We start from the raw sequence: 27,617 nt of genomic DNA on the forward strand, positions 1-27,617 counted from the left end.
ACAACGATGCTTTTAAACTGCCTAACATTTAATTAGGAGTCTCAAACAAGAAAAATGCAAAGTTAAGGACAAAAGACACCAAATACCCAAACGATTAGATGCATACACTCCAACCAAGTATGAACGCACTAATGAACTCCAAAAAACTATAGATCTGCTAAGTCACCACGAGTTGTCCCGCCAAAGACATCATGTAGGGATAGAACACTGAAAAACTAATATCATTGTGAAACAACCTTGATTGAGAGAACTCGATCTGTAGACAAAATTCGTCCAAATGCGAAACTAACAACTCTCATAAAACGAGAGACAAAATTCTCACAAATCAGACGACAAGTCGTTGATCTGAAGAGATGGAAGAAAAAAAGAAAAAAACAAAGAAATGGAGTCGGAATAGTACCATGGCCTTCCTCTCCTGCCATCGAACAAGGGTATGGAACCCACGGGGGAGGGGAATGGAGAAGAGGAGTTGTGGTGGCTAGGGTTGAGAGAGAGGGAGAGAGACATAGGGTCAGCTATGGATATATATTGTCCAGTGGTTACTCAGTGAAGAAATGCCTTGTGTTCTTTAAGAGGATAGATCAGGGCCGGAGGGAAAGGGGGGCACGTGCCCCCGCTTGAAACTAAAATAATTTTGTTATATTTTCGTATATTTGCATAATTATAAAATTAAGTGTTCTACTACATATAAACAAGTGCACATATCTTGAAAATATACATATAAAACTAGTTTTATGTTTCAATTTCGTCATATGGTGTATTTATACTTGTTGATTTTCGAACTATTTGTCTACTTGGATCGATTCTTTCTTAATTGTACTTATTTTTAACCATCTAAGAGCAATATTTTAAAATAATATCATTAATAAAACTATATCAATCATTCTAAAACTTGTGGATGTTCATGTAAAACATTCTCTCAAATTTTGTCTAAGATTTTGTGCTTATTTTTACACAATTTAAGTGAAAAGTATGTGTTATATATTTTTGTGGTTTGTATTTCATGCCTTAATTATGTAACGATCTTATTATGGTTAACTAGAAAAATAAAATTTCGCCACTATGATTAACAAGGTGCCCCCACTAAATGACATTTCTAAATCCGTCCCTGAGATAGATAATACACCCACAAAATATTACTAAGAAAATAAAAGAAGATGAAAACGTTACCGGAAAAGAAAAAAAGGATGGAAAAGAGGATTAGAACTCAAATGGGCAAAAAAATCAATAGAACTTGAAGATTTCGAACCTAGATTCAAATCTACTGTAGAACTTGCGATCAAATTATATGTAGTTCTCTCAGTGCTTTCGTTGACCATATTTTTTCAATCTGAATCGTTCGATACAAAATATAAACTTGATTGTGTTCATGATTTTTTTGCTTTTGATGGTGTTCGTTTCTTGCGTGAAATATAATCAATCAACCCTCCTTCCTCCGGCCTTAAAACTAGGGCTTTTTGTTTTTTCACACTCCTAATTATTTTTGTGCATAATAGTGGAATTAATCATAGTTAAATATATGAACAAATTCACACTCTCTGATAGGGAGAAGTTTTTGGGAGTCGGGTAGATACCACCCATGTAGTACCTTGTCAGCGATCTCAGCCGTTTAAATGTATTTTGGACGATCATGATTTTAGAGAGAGAAAAAGTGGTTGGGTGAGGGGAGGAAGAGAATATAAATCTGGACCGTTCCATCGACGTTTGGACGATTGCAATCACCGACGGATACCGATATGAGGTATTGATTTCTCTTGATGAGGAGCACCTAATTTCCATCATTTGCTTTCCGAGCTGCAGCTCCCCTCCAACAGTCGGGGCTTCGACCGCAAACGGCCCGATCTCCGAACCCGGTTCACTTCGCTCCAACGGTTTTTTTATCCGCTCCAACGGTTCATCTATCACATACTCTCTTTTTTTGACGAGTATCACATATTACACAATTCAAAACATCCCAACATTTTCTTCTTCATTTCTCTCTCTCTCTCTCTCTCCAAATCCCCATCCTCCCACTTTCTTCGGTGTCAAAACACAAAAATAGAAACCAACCGCCGCGGCGACCACCGTCTCCGCCGTCAATACTACCGTCAATGGCCGTCCACTCCGTAAGTCTTCGAATCCCATTATTCCATTCTTCCCACGCTTCTAATGGGGTCGGAGCTTCTTCAAACGGCACCGTTTCTGAAACCCCAATTGGTCGTTAATAATCGCTTTTACCAGGCTCACTATTACGATTAGCCTCGATTTCTCGCCTCGAAAACTAGGTTATATTGCACGGCACGCGCTGTTAGGGTTTGAAAAGGGATTGCATTTATTTATTTTTCAATTCGATTCGAAGAATATTCTTGGGGATAGGTGTTTTAAATTACGTTGGAAAGATTTCATAGCGTCATCGTTCGATTTGGTCATTAGGGTTTGAAGTGATATTATTGTTTTGATTCAATTTCAAAAATAAGGGAAAGATAGGGTGAGAAGAGGGGGTTAGAGGATAATGTGTATACTGTGTGTGATTCAGAAGTGGTCTCGACGGATTGCTACCATGCTTCCGTGGTTAGTGATTCCAATGATTGGCCTGTGGGCCCTATCACAGCTCTTGCCACCGGCTTTCCGGTTCGAAATCACGTCGCCGAGGTTGGCCTGTGTTTTCGTGCTGTTGGTTACCCTGTTCTGGTACGAGGTTCTGATGCCACAGTTGTCTGCCTGGCGGGTGCGGAGGAACACCCGGCTTAGGGAGAGGAAGAGGTTCGAGGCGATTGAGATGCAGAAGCTTCGGAAGACGGCGATGCGGAGGTGTAGGAACTGTTTGACTGCATATAGGGATCAGAATCCATCGGGGGGGAAATTTATGTGTTCCTATTGTGGGCATGTTTCGAGGAGACCGGTGTTGGACCTCCCTGTTCCTCCTGGACTTGAGTTCTCGAATTCTGGTGTGTTTAAAGATTTGGTTGGGAAAAGTGGGAAGATGTTGAACGGGAAGGTGTGGTCCGATAATGGTTGGATATGCGGTCAAGATTGGTTGGAGAATGGTAATTGGGTCGGTGGGTCCTTTTCTGAGAAGTCTAGTCATTGGCAGGAGAATGGAGTCAGATTTTTCTGCGGTGATGATGATTGTATGCAGGAATCGTCTTATTCACGAGTTGTAATTTTTGCTTGCAAGCTATTGAAAATGTTTTTCTTGAGCATCGGATGGGTCTGGAGAAAGATGACTCGGGTTTGTTCGGCCAGAGATGATTCTTTGTCAGATGCAGAACACAAGGGTATGTTTAGTAAACAAGATGAAATTGGGGCGAATTTTCAAGAGAGTAAAGGAGAGAAGGCGCGCAGAAAGGCTGAAGAGAAGAGACAGGCTAGGTTGGAGAGGGAGCAATTGGAGGAGGAGGAGAGAAAGCAGAGGGAGGAGGTTGCAAGGTTGGTGGAGGAACGTAGGAGACTGAGGGGAGAGAAGATGGAGGCTGAGAAGGATCGTAGCAGAGGCTCAACTGCTGCCAGGGAAAAAGACATTAAGAAGGAAGCAGAGAAAAAGCGTCAAGACAAAAGGAAGGAAAAAGACAAGGGGTCTAATAAAAGCAACTCCGATGCTGAAGAGCTGGAAAAGAGAGCCGGAAAGGAGAGTGAACGGAAATGGGAGTTTGATAGGAAGAGTGAGACTGATCGATGGGAAAGTCACCGAACGGGCTCAGAACATGCCAAGGCCAGCGGCACGGAAATGGCACATGGGAGTAAGGTTGCCAGTACAAACAATCATAGCCCAGGAAATACTGGACCACAATACCTGGACCAAATGAGGGGTACTTTTTTTGGAAAGGGTGCAAATACTGCTACTGCTATTTCAAGAGAAAACAAGCCTAATGGTTCTGTAGATCATGTACACGATTCCACTAATTGGAGAGAGTCATTTCAGTCTGGAAAAAATATAAGCAGTGATGACAAGACCACTAGCCGTCCTGTAAGTTATCGTTCTCCTCTTGATTGTTATGTATTTAGGACTAATTATTTGTTTAATATGCTTGTAGGCTGTTCCAAAAGAGTTGTGGAAATATTCAACGAATTGTATTGTAATCTTCAGTGCATTTACTATGATATCGATTATAGAAGTACCTCCTTGCAAGCAAAGATGTTTTTTCCCTACTTTTCTTCAAGTTACAAGCAAAGGATATAGGACAGAACCGATTAGGTTCTCATTGTTAGAGATTAACCTATCCATGATCTAGTGGGCCACATTTTATGGTAGCCGTGTCTATCTATACCCTTGATGATGAACTTATGTGTGCTTTGTGTTTATGTTGTGCTGTTTACTTCAGGTGATCATTGAACCAGAACCACCATCAGTCCCTAAAAAGTCATGGCACCAATTATTTAGTCGTTCATCAGCTGTTCCTCAACCAACTAATTCAAATGTAATAAGTAGACCAAATGGGAAGTCCCAAGCACAAGTTCAGAGTCCTCCTTTGGCTGGTCACTCATTCCCTGCACAATCATTTGCTAACCCCATTGAGTTTGGACTGCCATCACCATTTGCCTTACCTACCTTTCCTAGTGTATCGACAAGTAGTGGTTTTGTTCCCTCATTAACACCCAAAGCCATGTTTCCTTGCCTTGGAGAAGGACGTCGTGATTTTTTACGAGATGAGTCCGAGATTTTTGGAGAACCGTGTTATGTTCCCGACCCACTATCTTTGCTTGGGCCTGTTTCAGAGTCACTGAATAATTTCCAGTTAGACCTGTGTACTGGATTTGCTACAGACATGGGATTGCAAAACCCATCCGCTTTAAAGAACATATCTGCATCTGCTGAATGCAACAGGCCATCACCAATTGAGTCTCCAATGTCACGGATACGAGCTTTTGATGAAAGGAATTCTTTTTCTAATCAATATGCAAGTACAACGAACGCCCAGAATATGCATCCTTCACCAATAGGTGGTTTAAGTAATGCAAATGAGCAGGGGACATGGCAGATGTGGAGCACTTCTCCTCTTGGACAAGATGGTCTAGGTTTGGTGGGTGGCTCGGCCAGCTGGCTATTATCTCCAGATCCGAACAGAACAAATAAAGAAGATTTGGTCCATCCTACGCCACATAAGACCATGGCATCACTGTTTGCAAAAGATGGTCAAGCCCTTACTAGCACTCGTTCTCCTCAGAATGTTTTCCTTGGAAATTGCCAGAATGGTGGGACGTTTGTTGCTTCTGTTCCTGATGCTACCCTTGATCCTTGGTTACCACAAACTTTAGTTGGACCTGTGCCAGGCATGGAAGGCCATTTTCCTCATAATTCACCAGAGGAAGCTTCTCAGAATGATATGATATATGGGAGTCCCCGTGCCTTTACAACTAACCATCAAGCGGCATTGTCTCCTGCTAATTGTGCCAAGTAAGTGGTCTACTCTGGCTATCCATCTCTTAACTGCAATTGGACTTTTGAGTTGATGTGAAAAAATAAATATTTGATGTCTTTTTCATCCTGAAATGTTTAAGTGGATGATTTATATATCCTTGTTACTGCCTTCTGTACCAGCAAGCATTGAGCATAAAACTTGTGTGATCTTTTTCCTTTTGGATGTGTTAGTGTTACAGCATAGCTGGAGCTTTGATTTCCTAATCTCTATATAATAGATATTTAACCAGCGTTGTGCCCGTTCGATGCACGGGGCAAAAAAAAAGTCCACGATGTATTTTTTCCATTTCTGTGCATCAAACGGGCACAACACTAGTTTTAAATCGTATATCTATAATCTATGCCCACTTACATTACTTAATAAAAAAAGGTTAACACATTTTGTACCCGTTTGATGCACGGGGACAAAATATGTCAATGAAAACTTTTTTCTGTGTTAAGTGTTATCCCGTACATCGAATGGGCACAACAATTCTAATACATTAATTCTCAATTGTGAAATGGAGGAAAAACCGCAAACAAAATATGCCCAGCATTGGGAACAAATTCTCATAATTTAAAATAGCGAAAGAGGACAGGAAAAATAGATATTGCAAGAACTTAAGCTTGAAGAACTAAATCAAATTTACAGGATGAAGAACAAAACAAAATACTCGCAATACCGTGATCAAATTCTCATAAAGGGGTAGGTTATTTTGGAGATGGAAATCAACCTGTGATATGAGCAATTGATATGCATGCAGTTTGTAAACAAATCCTCGTAACCAATAGAGCCTTACTTGGTACCGAAAAATACATGAACAAATGAGCCAAACTTGCAGTAGAGGGCATAGATATGAATCATGGAAACCATCATTTGGGGAAGAATTAATATTAGGATTGCTCGGCGGAGGAAGAATATTAGAATTGCAGTGAAGAAAATGGGGACCTGTTGTACATGGATTTGGTGGTAATAGCGGGAACACGGGGCTGGGAAAAGAAAAAAAATCAAAGAATGTGGGGACGTGGGTGTGCAAAAGGGGGAATAGGAAGTTAAGGAAGTCTTCCAACCTGTTCTATGCAAAAGGGGGTGTGCATCGAACGTGTATGATTTGCGGTTTTTCTTGTTGTCACTTACGTGGGTGTTTTTATTGTTAAAAAAATTCAAAAATCTAAGAAATTAGGATTGGGAGATAAGAGGCTTTTTGAGCTCACACACATTTGCAAAGGATATTGATAGATTCTGGAATAACCAACCCATTGATTTTATTCTCAGAAAAAAACAAAGCGAGTGGCTAGTTTTAAAATTCATCTCCATGCATCTCAGATTTCTAATTTCCTTGGCTTGCTTTCAAGTTTCATATGCTTGTTGTGACTGCATATGCACTCATGCCACTTAGTTTACTTGCTCTATTTTAAGCTGCTTCACCAGAATCCCTTTTTTCTCAAATCCATAGCCAAGAGAAGTACGTGTGATGTAGTGAATCAACATATTCATTAGCTTTCAAAGATGTGTCAATAGTTCACTCCCCTCACAAGGCATTAAGAGATTCAGAAATAAGCATCTCTACCACATTTTTTATCTGCAAAGCAAGGGTCTTGGCTATAGCTTTTTAGATCCTTTCTGACCTGCCTAATAGGCCCCCTTAGTTCCTCCTTTCTTTGGAAGTGCGACCAGAAAGGAGGCATTCATTTTTTCTCGAAAGCCCTGAAGCATAAAAATCACAGATGCCGCCATTGCATCCCAACTACTACCGTTCGGCACTCTGAAAAAATGCCACAGTGAAATCATCAGGCCTAGGTGCCTTCTCTATTAAGGCTTTGCAAAAGCACTACCACCTCTTCAGAAAATGGTGTTTAAACCCTGGATTTCTTATCCCCACCAATGAGAGAGCTCCAAATAATGAAGAAGAGGTCTCTTCAATGTTGTCTTTGTTGTCAACCTCTTATAGTTATCCGCAATGCCATTATAAACCATAGCCTTCAAATGATCAAGTAAAGGCCTCCTCACTGTCGCCTCGGTGTGCATAGTATTTGTTATTCACCATTTTTATGAACTATGACCCTATATTAGTGCGTAAAAGGATGAATGAAAGTATGATAAGCAAGTCTTTTCCTTGTTTGGAGTTTTATTCTTAAATAAATTTGGTTGAGGCATATTTTCCTAACTTGTCTTAGGCTAGGATTTATACGCTACTCGTAATATATTGGGAGTTTGGTGAGTATGATCAGCTAGAATGTGTCAAGGGAAATCTCATAGTTAAATGTCTCTGGATCCATTGACAAGGCATTGATAATTGATTGGCTTGATTTCTACCAAAACATTTTATGTGTGAAAACACAAGTTTGAGAAAATCAAGCGTTAGTGTAGTAGATTGTTTGAGATGCGATTAGTACAATGGAAGGTTGAGTCTATAGGAATGCTTAGTGGAAAGATGCAAATATCTCGCCTTAATTCTTTGATTCTCACACCCCTCTAGATTTGTTTCATTAGGGAGGGTGTCCTTCAATAGGTTTATAACCAATTACGACAGTGTAAGAAATTTTGGTATGAAGAAGACCAACAAAAGTAGTAAGGTTAGTGGCCCACTTAAGCTCATTGATCAAGCCTACTTGAGTTGATTAAATTGCAAGATGGCACCTCATGCTTAGAGTATACGGCTCATACTTAGTCGACATTGATGGCAAACTGTCTAACTCTTACACGACACGTGTTTGATGCATTTGGTAATGCTTGTATACGTCATGAACAAGAGAAATGGCCCCTTTGTCTGTGGTTCATGGGAGGACTTATTTAGCTAAATAGAAGGATTTAAATAATGGGCTAGAATTTCTATTTGCTTAGGCTATCTTATATCTCTAGACTACGGTTGTCAAATAGCGAATCAAGTCAAGAATTTGATTGGCCCTTTTCTGAATCATTGATTGAATTGGATCATGAATCGCAACGATTCAATCAAATTTTACATTGGCAAATATATCTATGCATTTACGTAATAAAGATACGTTGTAGAGTTTAATTAAATTTGATGCAGTAGGATCTAGGGTCATTTGTGTCATTTCATGTCCTTAGTGTTGTTAGGGCATTGAGTCTATAAATAGGTGAGTTGTTCTTTCATTTGGTAGCTTTTGATTATTAAGAATATTGAATATATTGATTGAGACATAGTTTCTCTCTCTACCTTTTTGGGGTTTATCCACTTGAATGGGATTTTGCTCATTCCTTTGGTATTTTGGTTTGCATCATTTGGTATTTAGAGCCTAGGCTGAAATCCTAGCCCTTCATTTCGCCAGAACCCTAAAACGGCGCCGGAAAATCTCGCCGGAACCCTAAAATGGCGCCGGGAAGCTCGCCGGAGTTTGGCCAGAAACCTTAAACACCTCAACGCACTTCGAAATTCATGGATCTCTGTTCATTTCGAAGCCATTTCAGCCCTAAATCGTGACCACCGAGCCGTTAATCTCACTCGAATCCTGTCTTAAACTGGTTTTTGATCTACCATCTCCTGATTTCTAGTTGATTCGAACACACTACAGTTGATATCGAGTGCATCTAGTGATTTTCAAACCCATTTCTTGCTGTTTCGAACCCTATAAATGCCAGATTTGGAATCGTGAAGTCTTTAAAGTTGATTTCGAGACAACCCATCAGATTTCGAACCCTAAATCTGCAGATTCAGCTCGATTCGAACTATATTCAGCACGATTCTGCCCATTTTGAACTCGAACAGACTAGTTCGAACCCCTAAATCAACAGATCGACTCTTAAATTGACCCTAATTGACTTGTAGGAGCCCTAATCAACCAGTTCTGAGCTCGAAATCGAGTGTGCTTGTGATTTTAGGACCCTAATCGAGTGTGTTCATGTTCGGTTGGTTGCTGCGAGCTTCGATTTGTCGATTTGCTGTTGGGTGTGTGTAGATCTGATCGATTTGTTGGGTATTCTTCGCGTTAGTTTTCTAGACTTCAATATTGGGGTTACGACTCTGTCTTGCTCCTGTTAATCACTGAGTTGACTGGTTTGGGTTGAAAAATTGCTGAGTTCACTGTGTTTGGGACTAAGTTGACTGGGTATGCTATTGAGTTGGCTGAGTTTGGGTTGAAAAGTCACTGAGTTGACTGAGTTCGGTGACGGAGTTGACTGGGTGCAGGTTCTCTCGGGTTGATTCGATGTTTGGAGTCGAATTTGAGTGGTTTTAATGGCTCAAAGAGGTAGGGGAGGACGAGGAGGTAGAGGTAGAGGATTTGTGAACAATGGTGAAGGATTGAAGGTTATACCACAATGTGGAATGCAAAAAGATTGCAATTCAAAAGGTGATCGGAATGAGATTAAAGAGTTGAGTAAAGAAGTAGCTACCTTGTTTGGAAAAGTGCGGTGTTTGCAGCTTCGGACCCAAGGTATATGGATTCTTCCAACTATAAACACGTTCCGTTGGAGAATTGTTTTGGTGCTCCGCATTGGCGTATAGTGTGTTTGAACAACATTGAGGTTGAACTTCCCATGTTTGATGGAAGATTCACTCCTAAGGAGTTTGTTGATTAGTTGAATACTCTTGAGAGAGTATTTGAATGCCATGTTATCTCGGATGAAATGAAAGTAAAGTTAGTTTCTAAACACCTTCGAGGAAGAGCCTTCAATTGGTGAGAATAATTACAAGATAGTAGGAAAAAGAGAGGTAAGGGAAAGATTAGAGAGTGAGAGAAGATGAAGAAAACGTTCGAGGAACGGTTCTTACCTTTTCCTCACTTTGCCAATATCGGTTCTTTGGCTAATGTTGCTAAGTATAGGACTTGTGGGAAGTCTTTTGGGATTGGAGTACAAAGCAAAATTGATATAGGTGCTGTCCCAATACCAAATCAGCCTTTATTTGCTACCTTGAAGGCTAGAAATACATCTTCAATCCGGATGTGTTTAAGTGGATGATTTGGTAATGCCCTTTCTGTTGAGGAGAAGATGAACTTCAATCCGGATGTGTTTGATGATGAGATGGAACACAGTTATTTTGACAATGCTCCCATCTTTGATGAATATCCTAATGAAGAACTTGAGGGTGTTCTTGAAGATGATTGTGTTTTTGAGATTTAAGATGAATATCCTAATGAGGACTTTGGAGGTGATTTTGAAGGAGGTACCGAGTTTAACGAGTTTTCAAAGGAGGACATTGGTTATAATGATGTTTCTACTTTTGATGAGCTCTCACATGAAGATGTTCCTATTTATAACAAGTTTGAAGGAGAGTTTGGTGTTGATCATGAAGAGGGAATGCTTATTGATATGCTCAAGGAAAGTTTCCTTAGGCCTAGACAAGGTGGTGAGGAACTTTTGACGAAAGGTTATGGAGAAGAGGAAAGTCGTAACCTTGAGATTGAAGATTGCTCTCAAGACTTGACTTTCAAGTTGCCTTTGGTACAAGGCACTCAACTTGAAGAGTATGGGAATGATTTGGAAGCTCCACTATTTGATGAAGAGTTGGTTGAACGATAGGTCGAGGATTGCTTTCAAGTGTTGCCTCCTGAGTTGCCCCAATTGCAAGATGTTCAAGTTTGTGGTACATTGGTTCCCAAGCCACCACTTCTCTCCACGCCGACCCATCGGACTTCACCAAAAGAAGTAGAAGCACTCATGGAACAGTTTAAAGACCCCTTGAGCATGGTGTTCACTCGAGCAAGTCTTGGGTATGATATGAACGTTATTAAATCTTTGAATGATGATTGGTCTAAGTATATTGTGGGAGTATGTGTTCGGAAATCTTTTGATGGTGTTTTGCTGTACCGAAGACATGCCAAATGGATTGCTTACTCACACCTAAGTATGGCTGCGGTGGATGTATACAAAAAGAAGCTAATATTGAAGATTGGTTGTGCTGAGGGTGATGCGTTGATCAAGGAATACAGCCACATGTCTACTTCGAAGCTGCATAATAATCACTTCTATGTTTTCTTTATTTAGTTGTCTTAGAGTTTTGTCCAACTTGAGGACAAGTTTTTTTCTTTAGAGGGGGTGTATGATGCAGTAGGATCTAGGGTCATTTGTGTCATTTCACGTCCTTAGTGTTGTTAGGGTATTGAGTCTATAAATAGGTGAGTTGTTCTTTCATTTGGTAGCTTTTGATTATTAAGAATATTAAATATATTGATTGAGACATAGTTTCTCTCTCTACCCTTTGGGATTTATCCCCTTGAATGGGATTTTGCTCATTCCTTTGGATCTTTAATTCCCTTTGGTATTTTGGTTTGCATCAAAAATTTTGTTAACTCAGGTGTTTGGGTAGCTTACGCACACCTTGACTAATCCTAAGGGCTCAATCCCACCGCCCATTTGTTGGGACCCCCTTTAAAGGCGGAGACTGACCCCAAAGGAGACCTGAGAGGTTTCGAACATGAGACCTTAGGAGGGAGCAAGCTCCTAAGTTTGAAAGCCTTGACCACTGGGCCAACCCCTTGGTGTTAAAGTTGAATTAAACAAATCTTAAATCACTAAAGAATTTTGTTTTCTATCATTAATTGATAATCACATGGCCTAATAGGCAATAGAGGAAAGCTTAGCCTTATATGATCAAGTTGTCACGCTCTCGATTTTAAACATAAATAAAATAACTTTCCTTAAATAAAATCCTCACAACAATATGCATAATACCCCAAAAGAGTTTACCATTTCCACATCATCAAATTACTGTCCCAACTCCAAGAGTTTCATTATATTACATCAATGGCCACCAGCCCAAAATAACATAAGTGCGAGATAAAAGATGAGTTAAGAGTTTACAATTATCAAATGTCAAAAGAATGTGATTAAAGTTACGATTACATCTTCAAAATGTGATTTACAAGAGATGCGAAGGTAACTCCTCTATGTTAGCTTTCAAAATAGTGTTACTACTTGCGCGCCATGCACACAATGCTCTTGGGTTTGTACCTAAAAATGATGAAAGGTTGAGTTATACTAGCCCAGTAGAAAATTCTACGCTAACTTTATATGCTCATGAGGTGACAAGAATGAATAGCAGAAACAAAGCAAGATATCTCAAGTAAAGAGGTATGACCATAACAAACATCGTTCATGGTTTCACATATTCTCAAGTTCCATATCATTGTCATTTAATTGCGTTTGTATCGCATCGTCTTTTCATCATCAAGTAACCTGAGTGAATGCTCCTGCCGGGCATTATGGTTCCCGTGGTCCCTGCCTAGCATCCTCAACTGTTGGTGGGTGTAGTACGTGTCCACGACTCTTTTTAAATGTTATCGTAACGCAGTTGATTCTTTGTTCATTCACATTGTATCATAAACTCGTCTTTCAATAAATAACAAGCCATTCACGTCCAACAAATGAGATATCAAGTGAAAAGCATACAATGTTACTATTATACTCGTAAACATGCATAATGTAACCCAATAAGGTGGACCATGGCTTTGGAATATGAATTTAGGATGATGTACGAAAAATTTCACTTAGACGAGTCCTACCGGTAGGGATTTGGGTCCTATCGGTACAAACCCGGTCCAAAAGGATCACAAATTGAGTATTGGAGAAAACACATGAGTTCTACCGGTGGGGGAAAAAAGGTGTTCTATCAATGATCATGGTAAGAAATTGGCTTATATGCAACATATGTGGTTTTGTCCGAGGCTCTAAGGCTCGCCGTTCGATATGATTTAGAGAATACAAAAATTAAAATGGTTATATTGCCAAAATTCGCCTTCATGTAAGATATTTTACTCCTAGGGAATCATATTTTCCGATTAGGGCGTGGCACCCTTAAATCTTCATGTCGGCCGGTAAAATTTGATGCAAACTCTAAGACCCCGTTCGTTTAAGGGTTTTGGATTTTGGATTCTAATAATTACCCTATTTCTCTCTAATCATTACTCTCATTTTTTTCTCTATCTCTCTCCAATCATTACCCCTATTTTCAATCATTATTCTATTTTTCTCTGCACTCATTACCTATAAATCCAAATCCATAATCCCAAAATGAACGGGGTCTTAGGAGTCACTTGCCAATCTTTCTACGAGGCACTGTAGCATTCATTGATGCATGTGTTTGTGCAGACACATGCACGATTTTCCTTTTTTCTTTTAAAGTTCTTGTCTTAAAACTTGAAGTTTCCAAGTGGTAATACTTGCAGTGGTGCACAAACACACGCACATGTATAGAACACACATTTTGCCCAACGAATGTTGCCTGGCAGATTAGCAGTTTAGCACACTAGAATAGAATGGAATGCATACCAAATTGAAGCAAAATGTATATGCTTTTTTTATTACGTAAAGGAATACGAAGTTTTACATGTTTTAAAATGCCCATACCATTGAGCTCTGGTTAAACATTTAACACTTGACACTAATAAGTTAGGAATTCAATCCAACCAACAAAGTTTGGATCAGAATTTTTTGGTTCGTGGATTTGCGGTACATGGAACAGGAACAGGATCACAGTATGCCATAAACTTTGGAACTCGGTATGGTGAAGGTAGGCTTCTTCGAATCATTTATTCGGAACAACATTAGTTTGTTCTGAAGGCGGACCATTTTTCCGGTCGTTTTTGTGCTAGTAGCATTTATATGACGCTGTACTTGTGAAATCAGTAATGAGATTAATTTATGAGATATATTTTGTTATATGACTATGTACTTACATCTGTGTCATTCTTATCATCGGTTCCCCACATGGGAGTAGTTAAACTCTTCTTCATTCCTATTACTGAGATTGAGCTATGAAAGACCTTCAACAAACAAGAATACATATAGACAAGAGTGAATCATACAGAGGCAGAAGTCGAGGAATCCCCATTCTAGTTTGTGACCCTATAGCGAAATGGTTTGGATTACATTCAGTCACTACATAGAAGTGAATAGAACCTGAGAAGTTTGAAGGAAAAGTGCAGATGTCCACCCTAGGGTTTTAAGGTACCCTAAAACCTTAGGGTACCTTAGGATTTTAGGATACCATAGAATTTTAGGGGTACCCTAGGGTTTTAGGGTGCCCTAGGATTTTAGGGTTTAGGGTACCCTAGGGTTTAAGTTTAGGCGCTTTCATAGAGCCCTAGGGTTTAGGTTTAGGCACTTTCATAGGGGTTTTAGGGTGCACTTTCCTATCATAGGGTTTTAGTGATTTATGCACTTTCATAAGGTACCCTAGGGTTTAGGCATTTTCATAGGATACCCTATGGTTTAGGCACTTTTATAGGGTACCCTAGGGTTTGGGCACTTTCATAGGGTACCCTAGGGTTTAGGCACTTTCAGGGTTTAAGGTTTTAGGTACTTTCATAGGGTTTTGGTGTTTCATTAATTGGAGGTGACATGATGGGAAATAATTTTTATTTTCTGTACCTTGTGGTAAAAAGCCCGACAAATATTGCGCGCCAATTCCAACGGTTTTTGGAAAGGGTTTATGTTTTAGCAGTCAAGATGGATTATAGGATGAAGTGATTCTGTTCCATCTGGGTATTTAAACTGGACACCAGCTTTAAAAATCGTACTGAGGTAACCTTGCAGATATAAAACTTGCTGAATTCTCATGCATGAAACCGAGCAAAAATTTGCACATGTATGCAGACATATGGAATATGACCCTTGCATACGTAGAGAAGTCAAGCTTGACATCTGCTTGACGATTCTGACTATGCTTTCCCTGTAAGACTTTTATGCGTGAATCTTTTATGCGATTGATGTGTGAGGAAGTTCTGCTTAAGTGGTATTGAATGTTACACTGGTTGAGCTTTAGTAGCTCCTCTCTTCCTTTATCTTTGGATATCTTCCTCAAGTGAATTATGGGAACTTGTTTCTGCTCTTAGTGGGTTTTTCTAATCATGTTAAATAGTGATCGACAATCATAGTAGGTTGAAGTAGGCCATTGATATTGTGGTGCTCTTGGTGCTTGATTTTGTTTACTCTTTTGGGTCTGGCAAGTGTGCTTCAACTTGTATATATTCCATGGTTGAGCTTTTCTTCATTCCCATTTAGTTTTCTGTGACTAGTTCTCTGATGCTTGTTTCACTGTTGTTTATGTGGCAGGAAGGAGTGGGCTATGCAGTGTTCAGGGGAAAACAACCGAAGCACGTCTGTCACAAGGGCCCATATCGGTGGCCTGTATTCCACCCGTGATGCTCAATCGCTTTGGTCATATGATTGAAAAAGATCAAGTTACAGAAAGTTGTAGGGAGTAGGGACCGGACTTTCGATACGCCTGTTCTGAAGAGGACAACAGCCCTCTTTTGTATCTTCCTTCTGTCCTACATAAGGGTTATTTAATTACAATAACTTGATAAATTACACGTGGAATGCATGCAGCTGCTAGTACATCAGGTGCCAATCATGTTTGCGTTTGTCTTCCACCACCCACCAAAATTCCACAACGTATTAGTTTCACTTTTAGCTTTCGGCCATCGTGTAGAGAGGATGTGGGAGTGGTGTCCGCTTTTGAAGGGAAAAGTTTTGATCTCTTCAGTGGTTAAAATGCTGGTTTCCTTGGATAGCTATCCTAAGCAAATGGCGACACCGGAAACTTAAAGAGATGTTGACATCTCCCACAACGTGCTGTTTGAAGAGATGCCTAATGACATCAGTTAATTAGCACCTTTGAGTTGTTATAGCTATGTATATACATTTCCATGGCCTTTCGTGCGCTACAAGGAAAAGAAAACTAAATTGTGCTCCCCCTCGCCTCATTAGGCTATGGATTTAGAGATATATAGTTGCAGTTTCTTGCCAGCATTCCTGTGTGAATATTTCGTAGTCGAAGTACTCAGACTTTCTTCTTCTTTTTTTTGGTTGGGTTTCTTTGGTTTTTTGACATGAGATGCCAGAAAATGAAGGGTTGAAGTCCATATCCTGCGCTGCTAGTTACATTAGTTGATTTATTGTTTTTGTTTTCAGACCACTAAGGAATATTCATTCATGTGTAAACCCAACAAAACAAAGCACAGTTAGGAGACTCATCAGTCATCACAACTCGAATTGGAAGAGGCACAAAATGGAGAGATTTTTATGATTGTGAAAAAGAAAACTCAAAACACAAGGAATTACTCCTACTAATTAGTATTACTTGAAATTTACTGCTCTGGCATATATGCTTGAAAATAAGGAAGAAACATCACCATTAAGCACCAACTTCTCTAAGCACCAACTGGTCATGGCAGTTTTTCGCTACACAATTATCTTTTCTCATAAACAGATGGGTAAATCAAAAATATCAGAGTACCAATTAACAAGTCACATTGAACCTAAATAAAAGAAGCTTCATTTTTCTTGGGCGCTTGAGAAGAAATCTCAAGCTCAGGTCCATCTTGTTGCTGCTGCTGCTGTGGTCGCAGCTGACCATCACCTTGCCAAGTCCACACAATATCTTTAAGTGCCGGCCTTATCTCCTCCTTCAACACCTTCAGATACTCCAACGTATCTCCACTCGACTTCTTCACCTCCACCAAATGAAACATCGGAGTTACCTCAAATATCTCCGCACCGATAGACAATACGCCTTTCCTACCTTCCTTCCCTCCCTCCAATTTCAAAACCCCTCCATCTCTCTTCGTTATTTTCAGCTTCAATCGCTTAGCTACGTCCTCCAACCTAGAAATTATGGTCTTAGCAGTCTGTTTGGATGTAAATCGTGCTTCTTTCTTCCGCTCATTGTCCTCAAACAAACTAGACAAGTCAAATCCTGCTGAAAATGAGATGATGTCAAAGGCATTCAAGTTACTGGGCCTTGCCAATTGTTCTTGCTTTGATTCTGCTGCAGTGCTGCTATCCTCACTAGGACCAAAAATTTCATCAGGATTTAAACCAGTTATTTCTCTCTCTTCCATTTGAGTTCTAGTGGGTTTTAGGTCAAAGCCTTTACGAAACCACGAACTTTCGGTGATCCTGTGAATGGATACCCTGGTATTTGGGTTTGGGTCAAGTATCTTTGATATGAACTTGCGTACTTCCAGGGAAAACCAATTAGGAAATTTGAATTCTGCCTTTCCAATCTTCCTATACATCTCAATGAGATTTGAATCGTGGAACGGGAGATACCCGGCCAATAGAACATACAAGATGACCCCACATGACCAAATGTCGGCTTTTGATCCATCATACCCTTTTCTGCTAATCACTTCAGGTGCCACATAGGCGGGCGTTCCACAAGTTGTGTGGAGCAACCCATCTTGACGCTTAGTTTCAGCAAGGGCACTCAATCCAAAGTCTGAGACCTTAAGGTTTCCGTTTTCGTCCAAAAGTAGGTTCTCCGGTTTCAAATCCCGGTGATAAACACCTCTGCTGTGGCAGAAATCAACGGCGCTGATCAGCTGTTGGAAATACCTCCTTGCAACATCCTCCTTGAGCTTTCCTTTTGCCACCCTGTTAAAAAGTTCACCACCTTTGACATACTCGATGACGAAGTAGATTTTGGATTTGGTGGCCATAACTTCATAAAGCTGGATGATATTCGGGTGTTTGACAAGCCTCATCACAGAAATCTCCCGCTTGATCTGCTCAATCAAACCCACCTGAAAAACCTTCTCTTTGTCAATTATCTTAACGGCCACGCTCATGCCAGTTTCAAGATTCCTCGCAAAGTGAACCTTGCCGAAGGTTCCTTGACCTAATACCCTCCCTAATTCATACCGTTGCATCAAGACACTTCCTCTGTTTTCCATCTCAAATGTCCAGCACTAATGCACAATAATATGCTACTTTTTGCAACTGATCCAAATCCAAATCCAAATCCACATGCACTATACGTCTATACCTATTAACTCACAAACGTTTCAGAAATCAAATGACTACAAAGATTCTAGCCATCTTCACAAAGGTCGTGATACGACACAACTTGTCCTTGAATATATTTTGCTACAATGGGAATCTGAGAAGAAAGGCAGAAAGGGCTTGAAATTATGTGTCCAGTCTCATCAAGAATAAGTAATGTCAGCTCAAATGGAGCTTCAACCTCATCAAGCTCAACGAAAGACAGCTTGGCTCTCAGGCACATCTTTCAGCATTCCCTGTCTTTTTTAAGAAACAAGAGAATGCTAGAGAATATAGTTACCGTTAAAGTTGGGCCTTTACCAGAACAGTAAAACAGCAGAGCAGGATATGGTTACAGCTTCAATTTGTCGGCAAAGGAATGAGATGTTCACCTGAAAAGAAAGGAAAATGGGTTCCTGTAATCAGTTGAACAAAAAACATACATGTACGTGCATTGATAAGCAAAATGATTTGACATAGTGATTCAAGCACAAGAAAATAAAGAACCCAAATGAAAAGTATAGCACTAGGTGAAGGGTGGGAATTCAAATGGTGGCGCAAGTGTTGCATCGTGATTGTAAAGATATGACATGTGTGTTTGTTGTAACTGAACTTATGCCCTGGTTAATGAATAGCATAAGCCGTAAGTTCACGAAGGAGAAAACCTTAAGCCGTGGCATTAGGAACCATATGCATTTGAATATGTATGGACCATATGAAGTGAGTTGAATAGTAAATTTCCAAAGCAATAGAAAGAAATTTGAAAGGGAGAATCTAAATACAGTAGTAAAGATAAAACAACCGACAAGCTGTCTTACTACAATCAAATTAGGGAAGAATCTAACCAAGAGCAACTGAGAGAAAGTGAAAAAAGGAGCATCTAAAGACAAATAAACGACAAGCTGTCTTGCTACAACAAATTAGGAAAAAAGCTAACCAAGAGCAACTGAGAGAGGGTAAAAGGGAGCATTTGACGATATAAACAATGATAAGCTGTCTATTTAGATCTAATTATGCCCAAAAAAAAAAACTTTTCGATTGCTTCAAAATTTCCTATTCGGAATATATTGGAAAAAAAAAAAATACTGAATCCTGGGAGTTGAGGCCTGAATTCAGACTCAAATCTCTTTATTGATATGCAAAGAAAAAAATTGTTGATTCGAAATGCATAATTTAAGGAAAAATAGGATTCATGTAGCTGACTCCAATTGATTGGGACACAAGGCTCGGTTTGATAAAATGCAAAGTTTTAAGTATGAACCCAGAAAAATTGATTATTTTTTGTAGCAAAGAGGTTAGAGGTATATAAATCAGCATCAACCTCTGTTGAAAAAAATCAAAAGAAGCTAATTTTCAAGAAATGAAGAAGATGTTTGCAGACCCAGAAAAAGGATTACAAAAACAAACCAACAGAAACATTTGTTTGGTTACCCAGAAAGATGAGGGCTGAGACAAAAAGATGAGCTGATTTTTCATTCCTCCCATCTCAAACATCAAAGAAAAAGGTCAGAGATTGAGAGACAAGCTAATTTTTCTTTCACCTTTTCATTTTCTCAGCAACCAAACACACACACGGAAACAAAAGTGAGCAGAAATATGCGGATCGAGAGGTACGTAAACAGTTCGAAGAGGGATCCAATTGAATTTATGGAATTACCTTTGGGATGAGAAGTGTAGTATCTTCATTCTTCAGCACAAGAAGTTTATGAAAGAGAATAAAGAGTTACTCCTATAATACAGCGCGGATGATATCTACAGCGCGACGAGGAGAATAAAGAGTTATAATACAGCGTGGATGATATCTACAGCGCGACGAGGAGAATTAAGAGTTATATTATTTTGAAAATGAATATATATATTTTTTTTTGTTGATAAACAATTTTCAGAACTCAGTAATGACACGTACAGATAATTAGACAATAACAAAAAATACGAAACCATACAAGGTGAAATTAGAGTTTAACCTCAACTCCCGCGACACAAACGTTAATTGCTATAAAACCCAGAGAACGTAACGACATATATATAGGGCTATGTTAGGAACTTAAGGAGTAATAAGTTCGAGCTCCCAGTGCAAATAAGAAATCCTAATCCTACAAGGATTCTATTTCTTATTCACAAATTATAATTCACCCCATAATAGAATTACAATTGCACTTCCGTCATTAACTCAATTATATTTCGAGTTTCATATTATTAAATACTTATTACAATTGCACATCCGTCATTAACTCAATTATATTTCGAGTTTCATATTATTAAATACTTATTAATCTCTTCACGTTAAGATTACAGATATCCGTTGATTAAAACAACAATTATATTTAAGCAACATCTTATAAAATTGGAGTTTTTAAATATCCATCCGCAGACTTCAATACACGTAAGTATTCATTTAAACAGTTATATTTTCATCCTTCTAGACAGTGAATAACTTATCTTACCATTTTAATAAAATATTCATATATGTGTGTATATTATTTTCCTAAATTAGTGGGATTCAACCATTTCTTAATTTAAGAGGATTTCAAAATTTAAAAAATTCGTAATAATCCCATTGATTTATTTTTCACTAATTTAAATTCGAAAACCATATTTATTTTCCATATCTCCCATGTATTATCATGAAACCTTTTGGAACATGGTGGAATCGACCATGTTTTTCATGAATTATTGTTACAAAATTACCATAAAATACATTTCGGAACATAGACAATATTAAAATCGATGTTAGTGAAAAAACGAAAAGACATGTTTATCTCTATTTGCACATGTATAAAGAGGGGAATGGGTATTATACAGTAATTTAAGATGAAATTAATGAATAATAAATATATGTTATAGCAGATGGATGATAAATATATTTGTATCATTGACAACGTAGCTTGCAAGAAAAGAATTCCATGACAAAGCCTTACTGATTTTAGGGAGAATTTTTGGGAGGTTCATTATAACATGTTTGTAACATCTTCAGTCAACTTCTTAAGTTTGTAACCTCTCTAATCCACTGGTATTGTTTGATAAGGCCTTAGGTCCACTTCACTTAAAAAATAAATTCATTTAAGACAAAAATACCCTTCTCTTCTTGTACAACCTACAAGGGGCATACCCCAGGAGGAAAAAGAAGAGTGAAAAAAAAGGTGCGATAACCCATGCATAACCGCATGGAGAGTGGGGTAGAGTAATGTAACATAACAACATGCAATGTGGTTTGGTATCCTACCCCCGTTGAATTGTCCGTCTGTGAAGAAAGATAGAGTAACGGGGGTAGGATACAGGATGATACAAAGTATGCAATGTAATGCAAGTAATAAGAGATAATGATAGCTATCTACTGTCTGACGCATCCCGCCAGGTTAGGATATAACGTAAATAGTCACGGTCGAATAACGACCAGTTAATGAACCATAACTGAGGAAAAGCAGTACATAGCAACTCGGCATCGAGGGAAGGTTGAACAGCTACTATAGAGGAATCAGGCACCGAAAAGAGGCTCGAACTGGAGACGTCGTGTCACGCCCTCAATTGTAAACATTATTATAAAGGATTTCCATAAATAAAATCTCACAACTATCCGTACGATACCCAAAAAACATAGCATTCTCATTTCCATGATTACATTTCAACATCCATTAGTTTCCAAAAGATTACATCAATGGTCCAACGACCCAAATTTACATAAGTACAGAGTATAGTAGGAGTTAAGGATTACAATTTGTCATTGTCAAAGATTTACAAATTTAAAGTTAGAAATACATCTTTCAAAAGATATTTACAAAGATGGACAAGTAACTTCTCATCTTTAGCTTTCAAAATGTGTCCACGTCCAAGCATTCAATCATGCTAGCTTCTGCCCTGAGTTAGTACCTAAAAATGAGAGTTACACTAGCCCAATAGAAAATTCTACTCTAACATTATATGTAAGAGAAATGCTAGGATGATCTCAAGGTAGGAACATGAACCAAAAAATCATAGGATAATCAATAATCTTAAATCAATAAACTCAAACAGCCACTACACAATCATAGTACAACTCAAACTAGAACCATCTCCATCTATCATGTGTCCAAAATCCTTTCGTCGTATGTGTCATGAGCCGAAGCTCCTACCGAGTCAATTAAGGGATCCTGATACCCCCTGTCAGACACCATACCCATCGGTAGGTCCTGAATGTAACCCATATGAGTTTTTGCTCCTACCGGGCCAATTAAGGGATCCCGATACCCCCTGCCAAGCACCCACCCGTCGATGGGCCCCGAATGTCCTCGTTGTGTCCAAAAGTGTACATGAATCACATATCCTCGTGATGTGTCACTTCAGTTCAATCACAGTTCATATAGCTATCAACATCAAATTCTATTGAACAAGGACAAGAAATGCAACGATACTTCATGAACTCAACTAATACGATTAATCATGTTATGGGGTGATTTGGAAGTGCTTAAAATGAGTTAGAAATGATCGAAGGTCAAAACGATGAAGTTTAGAACAAAACAGCAAAAACTGTCCATAAGCCCCTGGTATCAATAAAGTGACGTTACGAGGAGATTTTCTGCAGATTTTCGAGGATTTAACTACAACAACAACAACAACAACCATAGGCACGATTTCAAGGCTAGAAAACACTTTCTTTATATATATTGAGAGGTAGAATTCCTACCTCGAGTTTTGAGAACGAAACCCACGAGATACAAGCCCTAACTTTTTCTGAAAACCTTGATTCGACAGGAATACACCACACCGAGCTCTAATCGACGAAGAGCAAGCCCAAAATCACGTGTAGAACAAGGAATGAAGGTTAGTTTGTGAGCTTTTGGAGTGAGTTGGGTGAAATTTGAGAGAGAGAGCAAGAGAGAGGGAGAGAGCCGAGAGGAGAGAGAGACGTGAGGGAGATGAGAGGAGAAATATAATTCTCTACTCCCTCACCCTCCTATATATACTCATATATACAAATCACACTTTGCACCCTTTCACAATCAATTCCATCATTCTAGCCCCAAATCACATAAAAACCATTATCTCTTTCTTCTTTTTTTATATCATTAATTATGCATTTATAAAATATTAACATTTGATAAAATAAATACGGGTCTCTACACGTCGACATCCGACAGGGGGCCCAACTCTGCACACCATGCCCATTCTGCCTGAACTACTACTCCCTCAACCAAATTCCCAAGGTTCGATAGAAAGCAACCCACTCTTAGCCAACTACCAATCACCACAAACTCAAGAGATGGGATATGCAAACCAAGATTCTAATACACCAACCAAATCCAGAGTAACAAGCATAATACTCACTTCTAAATGAACAGCTACTGTAGAGGGATAAGGCACCGAGAAGAGGCTCGAACTGGAGATGTCGGCATTCGACAAGGTTACCCTCCCAAGTACCCTGCACATCACGCTCATTCCATCCAGACTACTACACCCTCAACCTAATCCCCTAGGCTCGCTGTAATCTAAAAGTGGGACTGTTCAAGTAACATTAACAATGCATTATCACCGAATTATGGCCACTTGAACCGCTGGTGAAACCAAGTTGTCCCTTTCAATCAGTGCACTACCACCAATCTAATCAATGACAACCCGTGAAGCTACTCTTTTCAATCAGTGCACGACCACCAAACTAATCAATGAAAGCCCGCGAAGCTACCCCTTTCAATCAGTGCACAACCACCAATTTAGTCGACGATAGCCCCAGTCACACCACACTACGATAAAGAATCAGGCCAGTTAACCAAAGAATCATGGAATTTAATCAAGCTCCACAACAAATTAAGTCATCATGCTAACTTCCGTTAACTTTTCAAACGGAAACAAAGTCACGTGAATGGCACATGCCCCAATCTAAGGGCAGAAATGTCATTTCCCTCTCAATCCTACAATCTGGCGCCAAACTAAAAGTGGGTTCCCTCCATTTGAGTTATACATATTTACACATAGTCAAGCAAAAACAGAGTGTCAACTACCAAGTGAACTTCTTACCTCCATCCCTTGCCATGCCTTCCTCATCCTCTTCCTATTCAGGCACTCTTCCTTTGAGCATTTAAAACATTGTTCCTATTACAAAAAAAGGTACTAAAAATATAATCATAGATATTTTCGATCAAACTATGCAATTATAAAAATATAGACAATCAATGATTGTAGATGCATATAATAATATGGAGTATATTATAGATGCATACAATTTTAAAAGGTAGTTTATAAAACTTTTCAAAAAAATCTGGAATGGGCAAATGTTATATTATTTTTTAAAAACGTTGGGTCAAGTGAAGTAATTTAATTTTAACTTTTTTTTGACAAAAACTACTACTCCCAGCATCCATTTTTAAGTATTCAGTTTCGTAACTCCAGCTTATTAAGAAAACATCATCATTACACATTTCACATCAATTTTTATCTCCATTTTTCCTACTTACCTTCTATGAAGATATCATTATTATACTTATACTCCCAAACTTTTCAAAATAGAACCTACTTTTTTAGGGGCAAAATAAAAATTGTACCAATTTTTACCTACTTACAAAATGGACAATTATTAAGGGACAACCCAAAATAGAATACTGGATTATAAAAAAGGGGACAAAGGGAGTATGATTCTAAAGAAATATTAAAATTTGGGTAGGGCAGCTACCCAGTCTTATCCGACCTTCGATCCGTTGTTTTTAGGGATGTTAATGATGGTGCGTGTTTATATATATCGGGGCGGTTCCGGGGACCCTAAAAAAATTCTTAAAAAAACCCTCCAAATAGTTCTCGATCAAATTTTGATGATCCAAGCTGCTCAATGTGTTCAGAACGTGATTTTAAGGGTGCTTACTAGAAACTGGCAAAAAAACTAACCAGGAAGGGTTTGATTTGAGCAGTTTTTTATTGAACTGTTCAATAAAGTTCAATAAAAAACTGTTCAGATGAAACCCTTCCCGGCCATTTTTTTTGCTAATTTCTCATGGGCACCCTTAAAATCACGTTCTGATTACATTGAGCGGCTCGGATCATCAAAATTCGATCAAGAACTGGGGGGGGGGGAGGTTTAAGGGTTTCTCTAAAAAAACAGCCCATCTCAGCCCTCCATTTCAAGGGCTGAGATTAAATCATCCACTCCACTCCTACAACAAAAAAACACGCTGCAAACTTCTCTTCTCCACCCTAATCTCGTCCCACCGATAGCTCACCACTCCTCCAGCGCCCCCCACTCGGACTGACGACCCCACCATTGCCACCGCCGACGAACGACCCACCACATCCGGCAACCGTCACCACTGCCGGGCTCTCTCTTGCACGGTTAGAACAAGTTCTCTCTCTCTCTCTCTCTCTCTCTCTCTCCTTGAACTGATTGTTGAGTTCTTGGCCTCCACCATAAATTGAGTTTCTTAAAAGAAAAGCCCTTAATTCGAAAATTAGGGTTTTGATTTTTTACTAATCATTGGTATATGACTGGCTTAAGCCGTGAAAATTTTTCGAAGTGCGAATAAAATCTCCCTCAGTTCCATTAGTCTATTGGTGGAGTTCTAATTTATAAGAAAAAAAGCAAAACTCTTGTAGAATTTTGATTTTCAAAATTTGAAGTAAAGAGAAGAAACTTAGACTAAAAAATTCCCTAATCACTTTTTATTTGTAAATCTCAAGGGAAAAACTTCATTAATACAAAGAATAACAGTTTCAGCAAGTCTAGAGTAAGAAGAACCATGTGTGTTGTGCAATATTTGTTGTGACCACTTTTCTATCCTTAAGATGATTGCTGAAAGGTTGACACCCTCCTCTAATTATAATTCTGGTTGCTTGAAATTAGGGAATTTCAAAATTTTGGTAAATAGCTTTGCAGCATTTTATTTGTTTCATAGTTTGACATGGTTTTACATATGGAGAGTGGACAAGCAGTGGGCATCTTGGTTGGAGAAAACCTGAAATGTCCTCAGGTATGATATGTGTATCTTTGTAATGGATACTACTTTCCTCTTTGCAGGCAATTGAAGGGTGAACAATGGAGTTAGAGGCTTTAGATGATGTAGAAGTCAGGGATATTGAAACTCCAGATAACAATGTGGAAGGGTTTAAAACACCGACAATTGGGATGTATTTTGAGACAATTGAAGAAGCACGAAATTACTATGAATGTTATGGTCGAGAAAATGGGTTTTGGATTCGTACTCGGGGTTCAGAAAAAGGACGAAATAGGTCGAATGAAGTCACTAAGGTGCGATTTGTTTGCACAAAAGAAGGAAAATATGCTGCAAAAAATCAGCAGGAAGGTGTTCAATCGTTAAATGTGGATGCGGTAGATGAAGAGGAGAATGTGATATATCAAAGAAAAGAGTTAGAAATTATTCAACCGTTAAATGAGGATGTAAAGCTTATTTGCGGATTATGCTTGACAAATGGAATTGCAAATGGAAAGTAACAGGTTTCGATGAAAGTCACAACCACCCACTAGTGACTCCAAGTAAGAGGATGAAAATGAAGTCGAATTAAAACATGCCAAAAGCAGTTAAGGATTTGACTGAGACATTTCATAAAGAAAATATAGATATTTCAAAAGTTCCTTCAATTTTTGGTGGTGAGTACATTGGCTTTGATAATAGGGATTGCTACAATCACTTGAGGAATGTGAGGCATAGAGATCTAGATTGTGGCGATGCACAATCAGTTCTTGACTACTTTAAGGACAAACAAGCACAGAATCCACAATTTTTTTATGCTATTCAATGTGATGAAAGTGGGAGGGCAGTAAATTTTTTTTGGGTGGATTCTCGATATCGCATGGCATACCGTTATTTTGGAGATGTGGTCACGTTTGACACAACATATCAAACAAATAAGTATGCTATGCCTTTCGCACCATTTACAGGAGTAAACCATCACATGCAGTCGATACAGTTTGGATGTGCACTTTTACAAGATTCTCAGAGACAACGTTTGTATGGCTGTTTAAGGCATGGCTTGACGCTATGGGAGGACGACCTCCAACTTCTATCATCACTGATCAAGACTTGGGAATGAAAGGAGCTATTGCCAAGGTCTTTCCCAACACTCGTCATCGTCTATGTCTTTGGCATATTAAGAAGAAATTTGTTGAAAAGTTGTCACAAGTGTACTACAAGAGGTCAAAATTCAAGAAGGACATGAAATAATGTATTAGGAGGACATACAAGAAAGAGGATTTTGAAAAGAGATGGATGTTATTGATGAAGGAAAATGGGTTAGAAAGCAACCAATGACTTCAAGGGTTGTTTGATATTCGAGAATCATGGGTACCTATTTATAATCGTGGTACATTCTTCGCCGTATGAATACTACCGGACGTAGTGAGGGCATCAACTCATTTTTTGATGGTTTTGTAACTCACACGTCAAATCTCAAAGAATTTGTGGTGAAGTATGAGAAAACCTGAGTAGGATTGTGAAAAGGGAAAATGATGAAGATTTTGAGTCCGAACATAAGTTTCGGATTGTTAATGACCATGAGTTTATGTTGAAGCATGTGGGAAAAGTGTATACTAGAAAC

At 38.9% G+C, this 27,617-nt stretch overlaps 3 protein-coding genes across 6 annotated transcripts; 2 read left to right on the forward strand and 1 right to left on the reverse strand.

The window, feature by feature from the left end:
• Positions 1-1,932: 1,932 nt before the first annotated feature.
• Positions 1,933-15,680, forward strand: LOC131321579 (uncharacterized). Its single transcript, XM_058352456.1, has 3 exons — positions 1,933-3,946; positions 4,302-5,374; positions 15,396-15,680. The coding sequence occupies exons 1-3, from the start codon at positions 2,492-2,494 to the stop codon at positions 15,511-15,513; spliced, it is 2,646 nt and encodes an 881-aa protein (XP_058208439.1). The 5' UTR covers positions 1,933-2,491; the 3' UTR covers positions 15,514-15,680.
• Positions 15,681-16,448: 768 nt separating this feature from the next.
• LOC131321580 (CBL-interacting protein kinase 2-like) lies at positions 16,449-19,883 on the reverse strand. Of its 4 annotated transcripts, none has more exons than XM_058352460.1 (3): positions 19,765-19,883; positions 18,429-18,499; positions 16,449-18,111 (listed from the first exon to the last, which is right to left on the reverse strand). In XM_058352460.1, the coding sequence occupies exon 3, from the start codon at positions 18,017-18,019 to the stop codon at positions 16,604-16,606; it is 1,416 nt and encodes a 471-aa protein (XP_058208443.1). In that variant the 5' UTR covers positions 18,020-18,111; positions 18,429-18,499; positions 19,765-19,883; the 3' UTR covers positions 16,449-16,603. The 4 variants fall into 4 exon arrangements, with proteins under 4 accessions (XP_058208443.1, XP_058208442.1, XP_058208440.1 ...); XM_058352459.1 differs by lacking the exon at positions 19,765-19,883 and adding an exon at positions 19,539-19,724; XM_058352457.1 differs by lacking the exon at positions 19,765-19,883 and adding an exon at positions 19,539-19,723 and having other exon boundaries at positions 16,449-18,499.
• A 5,370-nt stretch (positions 19,884-25,253) lies between these two features.
• LOC131322737 (uncharacterized) lies at positions 25,254-26,529 on the forward strand. The gene is made up of 2 exons (XM_058354163.1): positions 25,254-25,397; positions 26,080-26,529. The coding sequence occupies exon 2, from the start codon at positions 26,098-26,100 to the stop codon at positions 26,512-26,514; it is 417 nt and encodes a 138-aa protein (XP_058210146.1). The 5' UTR covers positions 25,254-25,397; positions 26,080-26,097; the 3' UTR covers positions 26,515-26,529.
• The last annotated feature ends 1,088 nt before the right edge of the window (positions 26,530-27,617 follow it).

Source organism: Rhododendron vialii, chromosome 4a (genome assembly GCF_030253575.1).
Source record: "Rhododendron vialii isolate Sample 1 chromosome 4a, ASM3025357v1".
NCBI lineage: Eukaryota > Viridiplantae > Streptophyta > Magnoliopsida > Ericales > Ericaceae > Rhododendron > Rhododendron vialii.